General features: G+C 45.6%; 1 protein-coding gene across 1 annotated transcript; it reads left to right on the forward strand.

The window, feature by feature from the left end:
- The first annotated feature begins 5,770 nt into the window (after positions 1-5,770).
- Positions 5,771-7,419, forward strand: LOC123160121 (probable aquaporin PIP2-7). Its single transcript, XM_044577942.1, has 4 exons — positions 5,771-6,294; positions 6,390-6,685; positions 6,784-6,924; positions 7,024-7,419. The coding sequence occupies exons 1-4, from the start codon at positions 5,955-5,957 to the stop codon at positions 7,159-7,161; spliced, it is 915 nt and encodes a 304-aa protein (XP_044433877.1). The 5' UTR covers positions 5,771-5,954; the 3' UTR covers positions 7,162-7,419.
- Positions 7,420-20,944: the final 13,525 nt, after the last annotated feature.

A 20,944-nucleotide genomic window follows, 5' to 3' on the forward strand; every position in this document is an offset into this window, starting at 1 on the left:
GCATAGCCAGACTATATGATTTTGTAGGTATAACTTTCTTTGGCCATGTTATTTTGAGAATACATAATTGCCTTGTTAGTATGCTTGAAGTATTATCGTTTTTATGTCAATATTAAAATTTTGTTTTGAATCTTATGGATCTGAACATTCATGCCATAATAAAGAAAAATTACATGGATAAATATGTTAGGTAGCATTCCACATCAAAAATTCTGTTTTTATCATTTACCTACTCGAGGACGAGCAGGAATTAAGCTTGGGGATGCTTGATACATCTCCAACGTATCTATAATTTTTGATTGTTCCATGCTATTATAGTATCTGTTTTGGATGTTTTATATGCACTAATATGCTATTTTATATTATTTTTTGGACTAACCTATTAACCTAGAGCCCAATGCCAGTTTCTGTTTTTCCTTGTTTTTGAGCTTCGCAGAAAAAGAATACCAAACAAAGTCCAAATGGAATAAAACCTTCTCGATGATTTTTCTTGACCCAGAATACACCCCAAAGACTTGGAGATGAAGTCATAAGAGCCGAAAGATAGCGGTAAGGGTGGATGGCACGCCTAGGGGGGTAGGGCGCGCCCCCTGCCTTGCCGCCTCCTCGGGACTCTTCTAACCTAACTCTTGGCCCTATATATTCACATATATCCCCGAACCATCAGAAGCATCCACAAAAACACTTTTCCACCACCGCAACCTTATCTACCCGTGAGATCCCATCTAAGGGCCTTTTCCGGCACCCTGCCGGAGGGGCATTCGATCACGGAGGGCTTCTACATCAACTCTATTGCCCTTCCGATGAAGCGTGAGTAGTTTACCTTAGACCTACGGGTCCATAGCTAGTAGCTAGATGGCTTCTTCTCTCTCTTTGATTCTCAATACCATTTTCTCCTCAATGTTCTTGGAGATCTATCCGATGTAATCTTCTTTTACAGTGTGTTTGTCCAGATCCGATGAATTGTGTATTTATGATCAACTTATCTATGAATATTATTTGAATCTTCTTTGAATTCTTATATGCATGATTTGATATCTTTGTAATTCTCCTCGAACTATCAGTTTGGTTTGGCCAACTAGATTGCGTTTTCTTGCAATGGAAGAAGTGATTAGCTTTGGGTTCAATCTTGTGGTGTCCTTTTCCAATGACAGTAGGGGCAATAAGGCATGTATTGTATTGTTGCCATCGAGGATAAAAAGATGGGGTTTACATCATATTGCTTGAGTTTATTCCTCTACATCATGTCATCTTACTTAATGCGTTACTCTGTTCTTCATGAACTTAATACTCTAGATGTAGGCAAGAGTCGGTCGATGTGTGGAGTAATAGTAGTAGATGCAGGTAGGAGTCAGCCTACTTGACACGGACGTGATGCCTATATTTCATAATCATTGCCTTAGATATCGTCATAACTTTACGCTTTTCTATCAACTGCTCGATAGTAATTTGTTCACCCATCGTATTATTTGCTATCTTGAGAGAAGCCACTAGTGAAACCTATGGCCCTCGGGTCTATTTTCCATCATATAAGTTTCTGATCTACTATTTTGCAATCTTTTACTTTCTGATCTATAAACCAAAAATAGCAAAAATATTTACTTTATCTTCTATTTAGTTTATTCTATCTCTATCAGATCTCACTTTTTGCAAGTAACTGTGAAGGGATTGACAACCCCTTTATCGCATTGGGTGCAAGTTGTTTGATTGTTTGTGCAGGTCTTGGTGATTTGTGTGTTGTCTCCTACTGGATTGATACCTTGGTTCTCTAACTGAGGGGAATACTCATCTTTACTTTGCTGCATCACCCTTTCCTCTTCAAGGAAAAAACCAACGCAAGCTCAAGAAGTAGCAGTAAGTAGTATGACTATCACCGCCCACAACTCTTTGTGTTCTACTCGTGTATATCATCTACGCATAGACCTGGCTCATGATGCCACCATTGGGGAACGTTGCATGGAAAACAAAAATATTTCTACGCACACGCAATGATCTATCCATGGAGATGCATAGCAACGAGAGGGGGAGAGCATCTTCATACCCTTGAAGATCGCTAAGCGGAAGCATTTATTAACGCGGTTGATGAAGTCGTACACCTTCACCATCCGTCTCGATCAAGTACCGAACGTACGGTACCTCCGCGTTCAGCACACGTCCATCTCGATGACGTCCTCGCCTTCTCGATCTAGCAAGAGAGGCGAAGTAGTAGATGACTTCCGGCAGCACGACGGCGTGGTGACGGTTGGTGATTGAAAGGATCGATATGGTTGACTAGAGGGGGGTGAATAGGCAACTAACAATTTTTAAGCTTTTCTTTAACAATTTAAACCTTGCAACAAAATAGATTGTCTAGATATGCAACTACATGGACAACCTATATGATGCAAAGACAACTAGCACACAAGCAAGCAATAGATACAACACAAGTAAGCTTGCAAAAGTAAAGGCACGAAATAACCAAGAGTGGAGCCGGTGAAGACGAGATGTGTTACCGAAGTTCCTTCCTTTTAAGGGGAAGTACGTCTCCGTTAGAGCGGTGTGGAGGCACAATGCTCCCCAAGAAGCCACTAGGGCCACCGTAATCTCCTCACGCCCTCACACAATGCGAGATGTCGTGATTCCACTATTGGTGCCCTTGAAGGCGGTGACCGAACCTTTACAAACAAGATTGGGGCTATCTCCACAACACTTGGAGGCTCCCAACAACACCATGAAGCTTCACCACAATGGAGTATGGCTTCGAGGTGACCTCAACCGTCTAGGGTGCTCAAACACCCAAGAGTAACAAGATCCGCTAGGGATTAGTGGGGGGAATCAAATTTCTCTTGGTGCAAGTGTAGATCGGGGCCTTCTCAACCAATCCCGAGCAAATCAACAAGTTTGATTGGCTAGGAAGAGAGATCGGGCGAAAATGGAGCTTGGAGCAACAATGGAGCTTTTGGGGGAAGAGGTAGGTCAACTTTGGGGAAGAAGACACCTTTATATAGTGGGGGAAACAATCCAACCGTTACCCCCCCCCCCCCAAACAGCCACGTATAGAGCGGTACTACCGCTTGGGCAGGGCGATACTACCGCTGATAAGCGGTACTACCGCTCCCTCCCAGCAGTACTGCCACGCTGACGAGGATGCAGGGTCTTGGCCCCAGAGCGGTACTAGCGCGGAAGTATTGGCGGTACTACCGCTTGGAGCGGTACTACCGCCCCTACTGCCGCTACTAGTACCGTAAAACCCGACACGAAAAACAGCGGTCGAGAATCGAGGCGGTAGTAGCCCGGAACCACTGCGGTACTATGGCCGAAGTTCGCAAGCGGCACTACCGCTCGGGGAGCGGTACTACCGCTTGACGAGCTTCGACGGTACTACCGCTGAGGATTGCGGTACTACCGCTGGGACAGGACAGGCAGGCACAGAATAGGAAAGATAGCTCCAATGAAGCGGAAAGAAGCATCGAGTGTGATAAGGATGTGTACGTGTTGATTCCACCCTAGCCTTACCAAAGAGGATCCCCTCTTGATAGTACGGTGACTCCTACGAAACTAGACCACCAGCAGAGAAATGAAGGAGCTACACCGTCTTGAATAAAACATCGAGGGGAAGTAATCGTCTCGTGCCAAAGGATGAATCTCTGAAAGAACTCAACGCACACGATTAGTCCGCAAAAGCATTGTCATCAATCACCAAAATATCTTGGGGATAAATATGCCCTTACAATGAAGAACAATCTCTACAGGGCTTCGCCAAGCACTTCAGAAACTAGACGGAGGATAAACTAGAGGGACAGGGTTTCCGGCACACTGCTTGGTGAATCTTGATGTGTCTTGGGTGCTAGCCATGCCCCTCTATTTATATATTGAGCCCTGGGTCGAAACTTGGAGTAAAAGCCTCCTCAAAGTTGGTTTTGCCTGAAAGGCAAGAGTCCTTCTTGGACTCCAGGGCCAGACGCTAGGTTTCCCGGTGTCTCGGCCCAAACATCAGGGTCCCTGGCGTCTGGCCTCTGGTCTCCGCAAAACTCCTTTTTGCACTTTCCAAAAACCTCGTGGGCTTTCCCCTTTGGCCCAAATAAAGTGTCCTAGTACCCAAACATTTCGGGAAACATCCGGAACCCCTTCCGGTGAATTCCGGAACCTTTTCGAAGACCAAACACTATTATCCCATATATCAATCTTTACCTCCGGACCATTCCGGAGCTCCTCGTCATGTCCGTGATCACCAACATACGTAACTCATATGAAACTATATCGTCAATGAATGTTAAGTGTGCGGACCCAACGGGTTCGAGAACTATGTAGACATGACCGAGACACCTCTCCGGTCAATAACCAATAGCGGAACCTGAATGCCCATATTGGCTCCTAGATATTCTACGAAGATCTTTATCGATCGAACCTTTATGACAACATACGTAATTCCCTTTGTCCATCGGTATGTTACTTGCCCGAGATTCGATCATTGGTATCTTCATACCTAGTTCAATCTCGTTACCGGCAAGTCTCTTTACTCGTTCCGTAATGCATCACCTCAGACTAACTCCTTAGTTGTTTGATTGCAAGCTTATGGTGTGTATTATCGAGAGGGCCCAGAGATACCTCTCTGATACTCGGAGTGACAAATCCTAATCTCGATCTATGCCAACTCAACAAACACCTTTGGAGAAACCTGTAGAGCATCTTTATAATCAGCCATTTACATTATGACGTTTGATAGCACATAAGGCATTCCTCCGGTATCAGGGAGTTGCATAATCTCATAGTCGAAGGAATATGTATTTGACATGAAGAAAGCAATAGCAATAAACTGAACGATCATTATGCTAAGCTAACGGATGGGTCTTGTATTATTCTCCTAATGATGTGATCTTGTTATCAAATGACAACACATGTCTATGGTTAAAAAACTTTAACCATCTTTGATCAACGAGCTAGTCTAGTAGAGGCATATTAGGGACACGGTATTTGTTTATGTATTCATACATGTATTTAAGTTTTCGATCAATTCAATTCTAGCATTAATAATAAACTTTTATCATGGATAAGAAAATATAAAATAACAACTTTATTATTGTCTCTAGGGCATATTTCCTTCACAAGCGGGCCCTGCTGGGCCGCCGTGCGACAGACCTCGCTCGTCGGGGCGACGGCCACCACCCAATGAGGGTGGCCCCGGGCGCGCGCCCGCGGTCCACCTATCATGGACCGTTTGGGTCCGAGTAGATCAAACATCTTGAAACTCTGAGTAGCCCCCGCGGCACGCCAGCCAAAAACGGACGGTACGCGACCGGACCAACCCGACGCGGGGTGTACACATCGACAGGCGGGGCCAGCTGGACCGTCGCGCGTGGGACAATGCAGTAGACCCTATTCGCGGGCGTGATGGCCATCTCCTAATGACGGTAGCCCCGAACGTGCCCTCGTAGTCCACCCGTCATGGACCGCTCGGCCGGGTCGCCCGGGTCCGAGCTGTCCTGGCAGATCGGACGACTCGGAGCCGCCCCGCGGTAATGGACGCCCATGAGGCTCTCTTCATCCGCTTAGGGGGAGTAATGTCTGTGTGAATCGCTAGATGCAGAGGCCGGGCTTGCTCTGCCTTTTTCTTTTTAAAAAAAGTGCAAAATGTGAGGTCTCAAATTGGGGACCGGACGACAAGGTGTTTAGTGATTGTAAAAAATAAACAAAGAGAAATAAATCGAGCGATGTACCATTGGACATTGGGTGGAGATCCGGTCGACATAATTGGTAACTGGAATAACAATCTGGTCACCTGTGCAGTAGAAGCTCACGGACACGTAGTGGATTCCAAGGAGAGAACCTCCTCCAAGTATCTAAGCACAGTCTCCCTCACGCAGCTGTGCAAACACTTCACCACGACCCCTATTTAAGCTTCCTCTCATGGCGTGGACAATCCTAGAACCAAGCTAGATAAAATCCTCTGCCTTGCCTTGGAGCTCAACTCGACCATGCCGTCGCCGATCCTACCGGCCAAGGAGGTGGAGGAGGTGGTCACCGCCAACGAAGAGGTGACAGATATCATAGTCCAGAGGGTGCCGTACTGGGACCCTCCGACGGTCCGGGCGCTGGACACGAGCGAGCTGACCACCTGGTCTCTCTACCGCGCCCTCATCGGCGAGTTCACGGCCTCCCTCATCCTCCTCTACGTGAGCATCGCCACCGTCATCGGGTACCGGAACCAGTCCTCCGGCGCCGACGAGCGGTGCACCGGCGTCGGCTACCTCGGCGTCGCCTGGTCCTTCGGCGCCACCGTCTCCGTCCTCGTCTACTCCACCAGCGGCGTCTCAGGCACGCACGCACGCATACACATCTCCGCAACAACATACATACAGGTATGCGCAAGTTGTTGCGGCGATTAATTATCATCGCCTCCCGTGATGCAGGTGGGCACATAAACCCGGCAGTGACGTTCGCGCTGTTCATCGCCGGGAAGGTGACGCTGGTGCGCTCGGTGCTGTACGTGGCGGCGCAGTGCCTCGGCGCCGTCGTCGGCGTGGGCATCGTGAAGGGGATCATGAAGCACCCCTACGACGACTTCGGCGGCGGCGCCAACGCGGTGGCCGGGGGGTACTCTCTCGGGGCGGCCCTCGGCGCGGAGATCTTCGGCACCTTCGTCCTCGCCTACACCGTCTTCTCCGCCACCGACCCCAAGCGCACCGCCCGCGACGCCTTCGTCCCCGTACGTCCATCGCTCTCCTTCTCCTCTCAGCTAGCTCGCCGTGATCACGGCCGGCGGCATCTGTCGAACCTGCATATATGATTTGTCGTTAATTGCAGCTGGTGGCGGCGCTACCGATCGGTTTGTCGGTGTTCGTGGTGCACCTGGCGACCATCCCGATCACCGGCACCGGCATCAACCCGGCCAGGAGCCTGGGCGCCGCCGTCCTGTACAACCAGCACAAAACCTGGAAGCAACACGTACGTGAGATCCATTGTATTTAAATCGTACTGTATACAATTCCTGTAGCCATTGATTTTGTTGGAATGAGATTGAAGTGCTCCATTGATCTGCTGCAGTGGATCTTCTGGGTCGGGCCCTTCACCGGCGCGGCCTTAGCGGCGTTCTACCACAAGATCGTGCTGCGCGACGAGGCTGTAGTGAAGGAGTCGCTAGAAAAGCTGGGCTCGTTCAAGAGGAGCGGCTCGACCGCTTGAAGATCGAGGAGAGGAGACCATGCGCCACGCATGCATATACAGTACAGTATTTTTCATCGGGGTAATGAGGATCGAAAATGTTGGTGGTTGGTTTTTACTGCTTCTCTCGGCACTGTAATGTACGGAATCTTGCTCTAGTATCGTTGGTTAATTAAGCGTGTCTTTTTTTTTTGAGGTGTAATTAAGCGTGTCTTGAGACTCTTGACGTGCGCCGTTCGTCATGATGCTTATCAACTGGTCCATTCGGAACGAGCGAAATGCCCAGATTTTTCGGAAGAAATCAATGCCACCTCCAATCATCGTTGCAAACATCAAGAGTGATGCTGATCTTTGGGAAATCACGGGAGCTAAAATTTTGAGTGATATCTTACCGGGGTCCGGGGGAGTAGTCCCCGTTCATAATATTTGGTTCTTTCTTCACTTCAAAACATTGTCGCACTATCCTTAATTAATAGACGAGACAGAAAACTTGTCTTCATTTCACAAATAAATAAATAACACAAGATTCGTGCAAATTTTTATTTTTTTATTTTTTAGAAAAGGAGGATGACCCCCGGCCTCTGCATCTGGGAGATGCATACGGCCACTTTATTGATTATTCTCGAGGACCTTACAAAGTATTACAACAATGAGCCTGAATCCACCATCTTGGCAACACATGCCGCTACTCTTATCCAAAATGATGAAGGGGTGCTAGCTGGGCCACTACCCAAACCACTCACCTAAGCCTAACATCAAAAAGCCGGAAACCGAAACATATTCGGAAGCCCCAGCCGAGCCACATACCGGGTCTGGGGCACAATCCGGTCAGACGCACTCGTGTGTCGTCGCCACCATCTTCCACAGGTCCGTCTTCAGATCATAGTGAGGCTTCTACCTTGTCTGGCCACTCTGCCATCGACGTCACCATGACGCCAGACAGCAACCTCCTCCTGCGCGAGTCCATCTCCGCGCATCGGGCGGCGAGCCTCAACAGCGCCATGCCGCCGATCTTCACCGCCATCAATGAGTGAGATGAAGTACCGCTCCACCACGGCATGTACAGGGTGAGGGAGGGCGAGGTCCTCATTGGAGACACGGCCAGAAGAGAAGCACCGCAGCCCTGAGACACTGCCCGGAGCTGCGACGCAGCAGATCAGGTGGGCCGCCACAGGAACCAGACAAGCTCGCCATGCACACCCAGCATCCCCATGCCCAAGTCGGCGCCTTCGAGAAGGTGACGACGCTGTGGCGCCGCCGCCGCTTAGCCACCGAGGCTAGGGTTTTCACCCGGGCGCAGGGGAAGGGGGGAGGCAGTGGAGGTTTAGCCTCGGCGCCGCCACCAAGAAGGGAATGGCGTCCGGGACGCCATCGACGCCGTGACCGCCACCGGCGGCCAAGGGTTTCCCCCGGCCAAGCACCCTGCCGCCACCTCTGAACCAGCCACAACATCCGCAGGCGCGAGTACGCCGGAGATCCAGGCCGGCCGGAGGTCATGCATCACGAGCGGATCCGGATCGACTCCGATCTGACGCGGGGAGCCCGGGGCCTCCCAGCGCCAAGACGCGCCCACCGGGACCTCGCTGCCCGCGCAGCCGAAGGGAACCGGCCTACCTCACCGACAATCACTCCCCGCCGCCGGGGGAGCGCCGTCCGCACCAGCGAGGCCGCCGCCTCAGATCCGGACTCTCACCACCGAAAGGGAGCGATCTCGCCCCGCTGCCACCATCCCGGGAGCCGGCGCCGGCTTCGCCGGCCGTTCCTCCGGTGGCGGCGAGGTTGGGATGGAGATGGGAATGGTGAAGGGCGGCTAGATCTGGGTTCCCCCGTCGCCGCCAGGGAGGGCGGCGCGGGGGACGGGTCAATCATACATCACACAATCACCGGTGGCCATCCATGGTGCACACTTCATAACACGATAACACGATATCACATCGTGCAAACTTTTATGGGGTGTATAGTGTATACTGAAGCAAAACTCATAACACGAAATATATACCAAAGCAAAAATATTTTACCCGTTAGACTTTGAAGGTTGATCCACCATCTGGACGTTGAAAGCCTCTCTACCCTTGCATCCACCCTTCATTTTGTTTTAAACTTGGGCAATCTTAGTGACCATATGTATCTATATGCGCTCTGGTGTCACAGCCAATGCTTAAATTCGAAGACAAACATGCAGACGATTTTTTGCTAATGATCCGGAACACAATAAATATGCAACCAATTCCATTAATATTGAGAGTGTTTTCCCAACAAGAATTTTCATCGACAGTGTTCTCCCACATGTCGTCCGTGCACGCACAACCCGGGAAGCTGCTGCTCCATTCTGCACCCACCATGTACGGCTCTTCTCAATAACTCGTACGTTACGTATTCCCGTTCATATTTCCGTAACCAAGTATATATATACTCTATCTCATGGGAGAGTAGACATAAACCTTGGATACACTGGTTCGTCGTTGATTTCATTAGTATGTGAAACTCTTCTAAACTAGCACGGTGTCCAACGTAGCTGCGTCGAAAACAATCCCAACAACGCTCAATCTTTTTATCTCACATTGTATGAATATTTCCCTGGATTCTTTTTTGTCAATGTCGTTTAAAACGTGTGATCATAGATCCAGGGAATTCTCTTATGATTAATGGACCATGAGAGATGGATAGATCATCATGACTCTATATAAACTTGTCAGATCTGATATGATATATAGATCTTCATAATTGTACGTAGCTAAACTATTGACGATAGATCTGTATGTTGAAGGTCGATAGATCGCCAGGTAGCTCTCGGTAGGCTACTAAAGAAGACAAGATATGCCCAAAATATATGGAAGTTCACGTGGGCGAATTCAATGTGCCGGAGAATATTCGCCATTGTGTGGTTAGTGGAGTTTGTGTCAAGTGTCGTGTACGAGTCAGGTTACGTTTCGACTTGTTATTGTAATGTATGTGGCTAGGATGAGGTTATTATTAGAGTCGAACAAGTTGTATCCTTGGCTTCCTATATAATGTGAGGGGAACCACACTTGTAATCTATGAGGACTTGATAGCGACTGGCACTTCAATACCAAGGGGGGGGGGGGGGGGGGGGGGGATGGGGGATATCAGGGGGAGGAACGCCCGTAGTCATGTCCCAAGAAATAAGCAAATTCGCCAAACCTCGTTAATAAATCCCGGTGTTGTCATCATGTTGTGATTGCTTGTTCCTCGATAGATCAATCACATGCCTCAAATTACTCTAACATTACATAGATCTAACTGATAGACCTTCAAAGTTGCACCTACCTAAGTGTGTCACAATCAACGAAACTTCACCCCTGTTGCATCTAAATCAATCACAAATGGTCATTGATCCAATGGACCCTTATGATACCAACTTACAGAAGACCGAATAACTCACCATGTGAACTATAGAGTCTAGAATTGAGATCTTATATCAAAAACACAAACAACCTACACGTCGACATAGATACTACAAACAACAATGCAACATGCTCACAATCATAACCTTAATGGCATGCACTATCTAATATCACATACATATGGCACATCAACTTAATTGCAATCCAAACATTTCCTGGCGGGACGCTACCACTTATGCATGGTGGAATAAAGATCACCTCCACACAATGCCACCTCATTATTGTCATTCTTCTCGAAAATAGTCATACTGATTAGTGGGTTCGGATGGTCGTGTCTGACCCAATATGGATCATACCACATGTTTGACATTATGTATGTCTCGCTAAGAGGTATTGTTCGTTTGGTGGAGAGGACTTTCCTATTGATTGCGTTCGTCGATTTTGAAGCTTCGCGACTTCGTTCTTCAGAAGACGTTGCGTGAATGTGTGCGTGTGCCCCAATGTTGTTCTCGCTGTTTGTAAACCAAACCATACCATCATTTTATGTGGCACCGAGCTACACTACTTCCAACTGTTGTAAACAGCACAATACTACCTATCTATGATGATATGTAGATATGTGATATAGTTAAGTACAAATGAGAATCTACTGGTTATGATATGTTTATGTATAATTATAAAGATCCATCGCTGTTTATGTATAATTATAAAGATCCATCGCTATATAGGTCCACTAGATTAATAGCTAAATATTTGCTCCAACTTCAAATTTTCTGGTATATCTATATTTTTGTGATTTTAGTTCTCCAACCATCTTGTGAATCAGATAAATTCCTTAGAAACTTATTATAGACTACCGCTTCTATTGTGCTCAAGTAATAACTAGTGGATCTGGACCGGTCAGATTGTAGAACAAATAATTTTAGAACCGATTGTGTGCATTGCTGTGACTTGTGACCATCCAATGCTATGGCAAACATGTTGTTTCTGAACTAGTGGTCTCCAATGTAACATGGATGCAGTTATGACATATTATTATTGACATGGATATTTTACCTAACTACCTGAGATATGTCTAACACAAACCGAAGGATTTTCGGGTAACTGTGATTATGCAGCTAGTAATGGTCACAAGAACAATAAACCACTCTTTTCTCAATCCCAAAAAGAGAAAGAAAGAACAATACACCAGGCAACAAAGCACTTATTAGAATTGACATGTAGTGATGAAGCTTCGCTTCTTTTAATGCCACAAACAAGTTTTACAAATAAATAGGAATTTCATTATTTTTCTTTTATTTATTGTCCTTCATATTGAGATAATAATGGGACGAAATTGACCCGCTATCCAAAGCGACACGTACGCATGACACGCTTCCGCTCCACCCAATAACCAACCAGTGAATGGATGGTTAGGGCATCTCCAACGGCAACCCACAAATTTCCTCCTGCATCTATATCCGTGGACATCTGTCCGCGAACGGGGGAGGGGGGCAGTCCACGGATATGGATGCATGAGGACTGTTCGCACACGAACACGTCACCATGTACCTCCAACGCCGAGGGTGATGCACCGCATCTCACGTCGAAGGAGACCCGTCCGGAAGCGCGGTACGCAAGCAATTCGGCGGGCGCTTTTGTAGACCTGAAACCCCACACGCCCGGAGGGACCCCGTCAGGGCGCGCGGCAGTTATGGACTGCCCTAGGTCGACCTGATCGCCCCTAAGGCCTCGAGGTTCATCGCCCTGCAACAAAAAGAACAGAAGAAGAACGAGGAAGAAGAAGAACAAGGGAGAGATGTAAAAACTAGGGTAAAAAGTAATATATTGATTTGTCGATTGTGTGTTGTTATTCAATCGGCCGTCACCTCTTACATATATATGAGGCGGCTAGACTTTTCGTACAAGAAAAGGACTCAAATCCCGTCCAAAACATCAAAAGATAAACTAACTCGGACTACGAGGGCCGGAACTTCCGGTCAGCCCGGAACTTCCAGGCTAAAATTACATCAAGTTGCCCTCTTGCACAGCTCCTGCAGGTCGCATATGGCTTCGGATCCCAATGGTCCCTAAAGCAAAGTTGTAGATCTTGCAATGGAGAAAAATTCCTTAGTTGATCACGTTTTCATCCGAGGTCATCTTGATGTCGAAATTGGCCCCGCAAATCTGAAAATAATGTTAAATTCCAGTTTTCGGGGCGCACCGCATGCAAACTTTCGGTTTAGCCCGGAACCTCCCCGGAAGTTTTGCCCGAAACTTCTGGGGCAGACTTATGCAGCACACTGTTTTGGCTCTAACTTTTACATACGAACTCTGATTTAGACGTTTCTTATATCAAAATCGATCGTTTCGACGAGACGAAGACAATCTATGTAGAAACTTTTCTCATATCAGGCTATCTTGGGGGCGTAATCAGCCGAATAGTATTCTGAATACAAAATTTGAATACTTCGAACACAACTTCAGCCTTAGAAATGAGACCGGATGGCTATGACCCAAATATCAAGGTTTATCCTTTTGACGATATGGAGCTTTCTCATATTGAACACTTCTCCATTTGAGGCCATCTTAATTAAGTTCTTGACCGTGCCAAAATCTGGTGTCAACACATGCCCCCCTGTTTTTCGGCAAAGCTTGTGTGCCGAAAAATAACTCGCATATAGCTTGTTCTAAGGACGATGTCAACACTCCATCGGCCATTTTTCATGTTCTTAGGACGATAAGTATATATCGGTCATTGCTTGTTTGAACTTCTTGATGCAAACTTGGATGAAAACTTCTCAGCTTCTATAACAATCCAGTGATAATGTTCCATAGATCAAAACCATCCTCCGAACTATATTGTTCACCCTTTCACTAGGATCTTCCAGATAATCAAGAATGAACTTCCTCCAATCCTTACTTCGCCTACATAAACGTTTCATTAGTGGCCGAAGCGGTGGGCTTCGGTTCGGCCTTACCTATGTTGACAAGACCTAACATCGGCTATTGATAGAAATACAATACACCATGGTTAACATAGTAGCCGGATGCTTGCTGTGCCAACTCTTTCGAATTGTCATGTCTAGATATATGAACAATCTTAAAACAACCCATGGCAAATTTTACATCTAGACATACCTCAAGATAAACTAAAAGTGATTCGTCAAAACATTGATAACCATTGGATATTTGTTGCACTACTAATAACGAATCACCGAAAGCCTCAATATGTATAGCACTTATAGCAAGGAAAAGCTCCAATCTGAATAACAATGCATATTCAGCTTTGAACATTTGTGCATAAATATTTTAAGCGGCATGAGGCTTCACAAAATAGCACTATAAGGAGATATATAAGCAACACCAACACCTTGGCCATTGCTACAAATTTAACCATCAATGTATAATATCCATGGTACTAGAGAGATAAAGCTAAAACCAATACAATCCATGATGTCAATATGATGCTCGGTAATAAAATCACCATGATTTGGCCTTACGTAAATTCTGAAAACTAATAAGCCAAAGCACACCCTATCAAACCATAAGTTCACTTTGCAATTTTGGTGAATTTGTCTATGCATAATATCTTCAATGGCATCAATTTGACAAATTCCTTTGCAAGCACTCATCTCAATCTCTACTCAAACTAAGGACGATGTTAGAATACCACACCCGCCATTCTTAGATATATTCTTAGGGCGATAGATAAGTATCGGCCATTACCATGATGTTCATGTAGAATTCATCCACCAAAGCATGCATAGCCGAAGTAAACAAATGTAATAGCAATAAAATATTTAGGCCCCTTTGTATTAGCAACAAAAATGTAACTAACCAAATGTATAGTGATTTGGTAATACCCTCTCATGATGTAGAAAATTATGTTGCGTCCATGGATCAAAATAAATCCATAGAGGGTATCCAAACATACCTGATGATGAATTTCATGGAATAGGCACTAATGGCATAATTGAAGAATATGGATAATATGTAGACCGAAGATGTTGAAACCTTCGGCTTGTTTCTTCATAGTTTTCACTCTTTTCCTTCTTCACCTTTGTCGCACTTCTTGTAATGGAAGCTTGCACATAATTATTATTTTTTGTACTACCTTTGGGAATCCATGCCATGTTCCTTTCTTCAAGTTCTTGTGCACTGAGTTTTTGTAATTCCTTCTTTTGCCAATATGATAAGCCGAGCGGGTATCTCGACTGTGATTCTGTCTTGACCAATGGCAATTCCTTTTTGGCCTTGTGCACTCTCAACTTGTTTTCTTCAGATTTGGCACTTTGACTCTCAATAATTGGTTGCCTTGTCTCATTGCCTTTAGTAGCCAATATCAACACTTTAATTGGCTCTTTTTCAATTGAGATCAAATCTGAAGTTGCACTCTTATGACCATCTCTTTTAACACGGTAAACTTGCTTGACCACCTCTTTCTTCTTCCTTGAGCCCTGGACCGATTCATTGTGATTGAAACGGTCTTTAACATGTGATTGTTCAAATGTTGATCTTCTCGGAGCTGCATAATATTGGTGAGATGGTCTAAAATAAGATGGAGAATGTGCCCTTGCATCATACCTGTCCCATGATGGATATGGATCTATATGAGCATTGGGAGGCATCCACGGCATTGGCATTGGCAGCCCAGAATAAGGATATAAATATGTTGCATTAAAATTCTCACTTTGCCAATACCGATCCTCATATTTGCACCTTGGGGGTGATCTTGGTTTCTTTGCATGATTTGGCTGATAAGTATTCTTCTCTTCACTCTTCTTTTGATATTTATTCAATAGTTCAGCGAAGGTGATTTTTGCTCTCTTACACTTGCGCTTATTTCAGCCTTTGTCTTCTTTTGGTTTGTTTTCATCGATCATTGGATTTGCTGCTGCCCCCCAGTCCTTGGCGTCTCCATTGTAGCTTCGATGGAATTCTCGCCCTCAAGATTATGTTCATTATGATCTTCAACAACTTCTTTACTTGAAAGCTTGCTCTCATCACCTGCAGTTTTTACCTTCTCTTTAAATGGATCGGCTTGAAGCAGCCGATGCAAAAACTTTCTGCCATCGGGACCAATCAGAACAAACTGGTCATCTCTTGGTGTCTGAACAAATTTCGATCATCCTTTATCAATGGTCGATTTAACTATTTGACGAAACATATTGCAATCCTCAAAATTATGCTTGGACGAATCATGCAACTTACAATACATTCGTCCTTGGATAGATGGCTTGACATGGTGATCAAGAATTATAATGTAATTATTTTTCAATAACAAATCAAAAATTTGATCACACATGTTTGAGTCGAAGGTATACTTTTTGTTTTCTAGACGATCTTGATGTGCAAACGGCTTTGGAGGTAAGCAAACGAATGGTTCAGATTTGGAATCTCCCCATTGGGCTATGCAATGTATTTTGCACTCTATATCCGATGTCTTTCAACAAGATACCATAATTGCATCGATTTTCTCAAAAGAATTTAACCTTGGCTTTAAATTTCTGAAACAATAATAGTTAGAGCATACATGTCTCAATTGAGACCAAATGAAAGCCAAGTAATAAACAAGCAAAGCCATCCAATTATATATGGACTCTAGATAAAACAATGGGGAAAGCCCTGGCTGCAACAACAAGTCATTATCAGTCTTTATCAATGACGCAATGGGTTGACCAATATGTTGCATAACAATGTTATTGCTAACAAGTAAATTACCCTTCTTCATTGGTCTTTCAAAATTACTTATGAGAATATTTCTTATAGATGCATCAATAATGAAGTTGCGACCAAATCTAAAAATAGGTAAATTACTCGCTATGCATACCTCTTCAAATACGTTGGGAGAGCATGATGGTGGTGCGACTTGAAGAACATCTTGCTCCGTCTTTGGATGGCTCTCCAATACCTTGTCATCATTTTTTTCTTGATTCCGTGCATCATTGCTTTGAAGATCCATGTCAGCCGAACTTTGTTCGGCTACTTGTTCTTGTCCTTGAGGCTTGTCAATTTCTATGGCACGGAACTCATAGGGCAGGAAGTAGGTTCCATTGACTTCGGAAAAATCAAGCATGGTTGTATTGCTATGCTTGCCATGCCCTTTCTCAATAATGCTTGCCTCTTTGAATTTGATGGATTCAGAATATATACTACTTGATTCGGCTTTTCCAACCGAAGCACTTTCATGTTTCGAATCATCCATCTTTTCATTGATTCTACCAATTGGCAATGCTTCCTTTACTTGAGCCAATTATTTTTCTTTTTGTTTCTGGCGGCAAGCAGCAAAATTGGCTTTAAGCTTTTTCTCAATTTCAGCTCACTCCGGATATGATTACCCGCCAATGCTTTTAGATTCTTTCGACAATGACACATGGGTGTTGCCAAAAGTTTGCAATTGTGTAGGGGGTGTATAATATGATATAGTACTAGGTGAAGGCGTATGCATTGTTGTAGAACCATATTTTTGCTCACCAATTCTATCAATTGGCAAAGATTCATCTTCTTGCAAAACTTTAGCTCTTATTGCATTATAATCAGGAACTAGCCCCTTATCATGTTCTTCAAGGCAAAGAGCACTAATCTTGTTATTTCGGGATATATCCCTTTTTAACATAGCCACTTCCCATTCTGTAAGGGATTGCTCCGCAATATTTTTAGATTCTTTCGGCAATGAGGTGTTGCCGAAATTATGCAATTGCGTGGGGGATGCATTATATGCTACAATATTAGATGATGGCATGTGTACTCCTGGAAATTTGTCACTTATTCGGCTATGACCATGAAGGTGCGGAGCCGAATTATGAGCATCTACAGTTGTATACGGTGCCGAAAAATTACTAACATGAGGTGTAGCATATGACGGTTGAGAGTAATTGGCCGAATAGCTAGTAGCAGTATAGCCAATTCTCTCATCCATCGGCAAGGTTGGATTCACATATTGCAAATTAGTTGCCGATGAATAAAAGGGCGAAACACTTTCTTGTATGCTATTAGAAATTTTTAACATGAGGTGTTTCAACTTGATTAACCAAACCCATCATATTGTTCATCGGCATATGGATTTGTGGGGTTGCCGATGCATGAGAGTTAGGATACATATGTTGTATGTTACTAGTATCATAAGAAGTTGAAGCATGTAAATTACTTTGAATCGGCCTATGCACGTAATTAGATGCATTAATGGAAAAAAGAGGGTTGGCCGATACAGTATAATCATTGAACGATCTAGTAACACCATATGAATTATTTGCATCTACACAAGGGGATTGGGTATTCATATTACCTTTGTAGACTGCAAACCCTAGATGACGATCTCTTCGCAGCAAGAACGGGCTGGAGATCGTTCGAAGCTTCGTCCCCAGCGGAGTCGCCAAAATATGTGTTCGCACACGAACACGTCACCGTGTACCTCCAACGCCGAGGGTGATGCACCGCAGCTCACGTCGAAGGAGACCCATCCGGAAGTGCGGTACGCAAGCAATCCGGCCAGCGCTTTTGTAGACCCGAAACCCCACACGCCCGGGAGGGACCCCGTCAGGGTGCGCGGCGGCTATGGGCTGCCCTCGAGGTTGATACGCCCATTTTGCATCATGCTTTTATGACAATATTTATTGCATTATGGCCTGTTATTTCACGTTATGTCAAAATACTTATGGCTATTCTCTCTTATTTACAAGGTTTACATGAAGAGGGAGAATGCCGGCAGCTGGAATTCTGGGCTGGAAAAGGAGCAAATATTGGAGGCCTATTCTGCGCAACTCCAAAAGTCCTGAAACTCCACGGAATATCTTAGAATAAATAAAGAAAAAACATCGCCAAAGATGAAGGCCAGGGGTTCCACACCCTGCTCACAAGGGTGGGGGGCGCCCCCCCCCCTAGGCGCGCCCCCCTACCTCGTGGGCCCCCTGGTGGCACTTCAACGCCCGTCTTCTCCTATATGAAGTCTTTCAATGAGAAAAAATAAGAAGCAACCTTTCGGGACGAGACTCCGCCGCCACGAGGCGGAACCTGGGCGGAACCAATCTAGGGCTCTGGCAGAGCTGTTCTGCCGGGGACACTTCCCTCCGGGAGGGGGAAATCATCACCATCGTCATCACCAACGCTCCTCTCATCGGGAGAGGGCAATCTCCATCAACATCTTCACCAGCACCATCTCATCTCCAAACCCTAGTTCATCTCTTGTATCCAATTCTTGTCTCCAAGTCCGGGATTGGTGCTAGTAGGTTGATAGTAGGGTTGATTACTCCTTGTAGTTGATGCTAGTTGGTTTATTTGGTGGAAGATCATATGTTCAGATACTTTATGCACATTATTAACCCTCTGATTATGAACATGAATAAGCTTTGTGAGTAGTTACGTTTGTTCCTGAGGACAAGGGAGAAGTCTTGCTATCAGTAGTCATGTGAATTTGGTATTCGTTCGATATTTTGATAAGATGTATGTTGTCTAACCTCTAGTGGTGTTATGTGAACGTCGACTACATAACACTTCACCATTATTTGGGCCTAGAGGAAGGCATTGGGAAGTAATAAGTAGATGATGGGTTGCTAGAGTAACAGAAGCTTAAACCCTAGTTTATGCGTTGCTTCGTAAGGGGCTGATTTGGATCCATATGTTTCATGCTATGGTTAGGTTTACCTTAATACTTTTGTTGTAGTTGCAGATGCTTGAAATAGAGGTTAATCATAAGTGGGAGGCTTGTTCAAGTAAGAACAGCACCCAAGCACCGGTCCACCCACATATCAAATTATCAAAGTACCGAACGTGAATCATATGAGCGTGATGAAAACTAGCTTGACGATATTCCCATGTGTCCTCGGGAGCGCTTTTCCTATTATAAGAGTTTGTCCAGGCTTGTCGTTTGCTACAAAAAGGATTGGGCCACCTTGCTGCACCTTATTTACTTTTGTTACTTGTTGCTCGTTACAATTTATCTTATCACAAAACTATCTGTTACCACTTATTTCAGTACTTGCAGAGAATACCTTGCTGAAAACCGCTTATCATTTCCTTCTGCTCCTCGTTGGGTTCGACACTCTTACTTATCGAAAGGACTACGATAGATCCCCTATACTTGTGGGTCATCAAGACTCTTTTCTGGCGCCGTTGCCGGGGAGTGAAGCGCCTTTGGTAGGTGGAATTTGGTAAGGAAAAATTTATTGAGTGTGCTGAAATTTTCTGTCACTTGTTACTATGGAAAGTAATTGTCTGAGGGGCTTGTTCGGGGTATCTTCACCCCGTCCAGTAGAGCAAAGAGTTGCTCCTCAACCTACTCAACCTACTGAACCTATTGAAAATGAAACTCCTTTTGAGATTCCTTCGGGTTTGATGGAAAAACTGCTAGCTAACACTTTTACACGAGATGGGACAAAGCATCCTGATGAACATCTACGCTATGTGGATGACGTTTGTGGACTATTTAAGCTTGCAGGTATACCCAATGATGTTGTTAAGAAGAAGGCCTTCCCTTTATCTTTGAAGGGAGACGCATTGAGATGGTATAGGCTATGTGATGATATGAGATCATGGGACTATAAAAAATTGAAATTGGAATTTCACCAAAAGTATTACCCTATGCATCTTGTTCATCGTGATCGCAGTTATATATATATTTTTGGCCTCACGAAGGAGAAAGCATCGCTCAAGCTTGGGGGAGGCTTAAATCAATGTTATACTCATGCCCCAATCATGAGCTCGCAAGAGAAGTGATTATGCAAAGTTTTTATGCTCGGCTTTTTGATAACAATCGCACCATGCTCGATACTGTTGGGGAACGTTGCAGAAAATAAAAAAATTCTACACTTCACAAAGATCAATCTATGGAGTTCATCTAGCAACGAGGGAGAGGAGTGCATCTACATACCCTTGTAGATCGCGAGCGGAAGCGTTCAAGAGAACGGGGTTGAGGGAGTTGTACTCGTCGTGATCCAAATCACCGATGATCCTAGTGCTGAACGGACAGCACCTCCGCGTTTAACACACGTACGGTTGGGGAAGACGTCTCCTCCTTATTGATCCAGCAAGGGGGAAGGAGAGGTTGATGGATATCCAGCAGCACGATGGCGTGGTGGTGGATGCAGCAGCGATCTCGGCAGGGCTTCGCCAAGCTCTACGAGAGGGAGTGGTGTTGCGGAGGGAGAGGGAGGCGCCAGAGACTTGGGGTGTGGCTGCCCTCCCTCCCCTCCTCTTTATATAGGGCCCCTAGGGGGGCGCCGGCCCTAGGAGATCCAATCTCCAAGGGGGGGCGGCCAAGGGGGTGGCTTGCCCCCCAAGCCAAGTGGAGGCGCCCCCACCCCTAGGGTTTCCAACCCTAGGTACAGGGGGGCCCAAGGGAGGGCGCACCAGCCCACCAGGGGCTGGTTCCCTCCCCACTTCAGCCCATGGGGCCCTCCGGGATAGGTGGCCCCACCCGGTGGACCCCCGGGACCCTTCCGGTGGTCCCGGTACAATACCGG

Source organism: Triticum aestivum, chromosome 7B (assembly GCF_018294505.1).
Source record: "Triticum aestivum cultivar Chinese Spring chromosome 7B, IWGSC CS RefSeq v2.1, whole genome shotgun sequence".
Classification (NCBI taxonomy): domain Eukaryota; kingdom Viridiplantae; phylum Streptophyta; class Magnoliopsida; order Poales; family Poaceae; genus Triticum; species Triticum aestivum.

Bases quoted from the DNA above. Each gene is read 5' to 3' on its own strand.
- LOC123160121 (XM_044577942.1), top strand. From the start codon at position 5,955: ATGCCGTCGCCGATCCTACCGGCCAAGGAGGTGGAGGAGGTGGTCACC. The intron at 6,295-6,389 runs GCACGCACGCAC...CCCGTGATGCAG, and splicing joins CTCCACCAGCGGCGTCTCAG to GTGGGCACATAAACCCGGCA. The intron at 6,686-6,783 runs GTACGTCCATCG...CGTTAATTGCAG, and splicing joins CCCGCGACGCCTTCGTCCCC to CTGGTGGCGGCGCTACCGAT.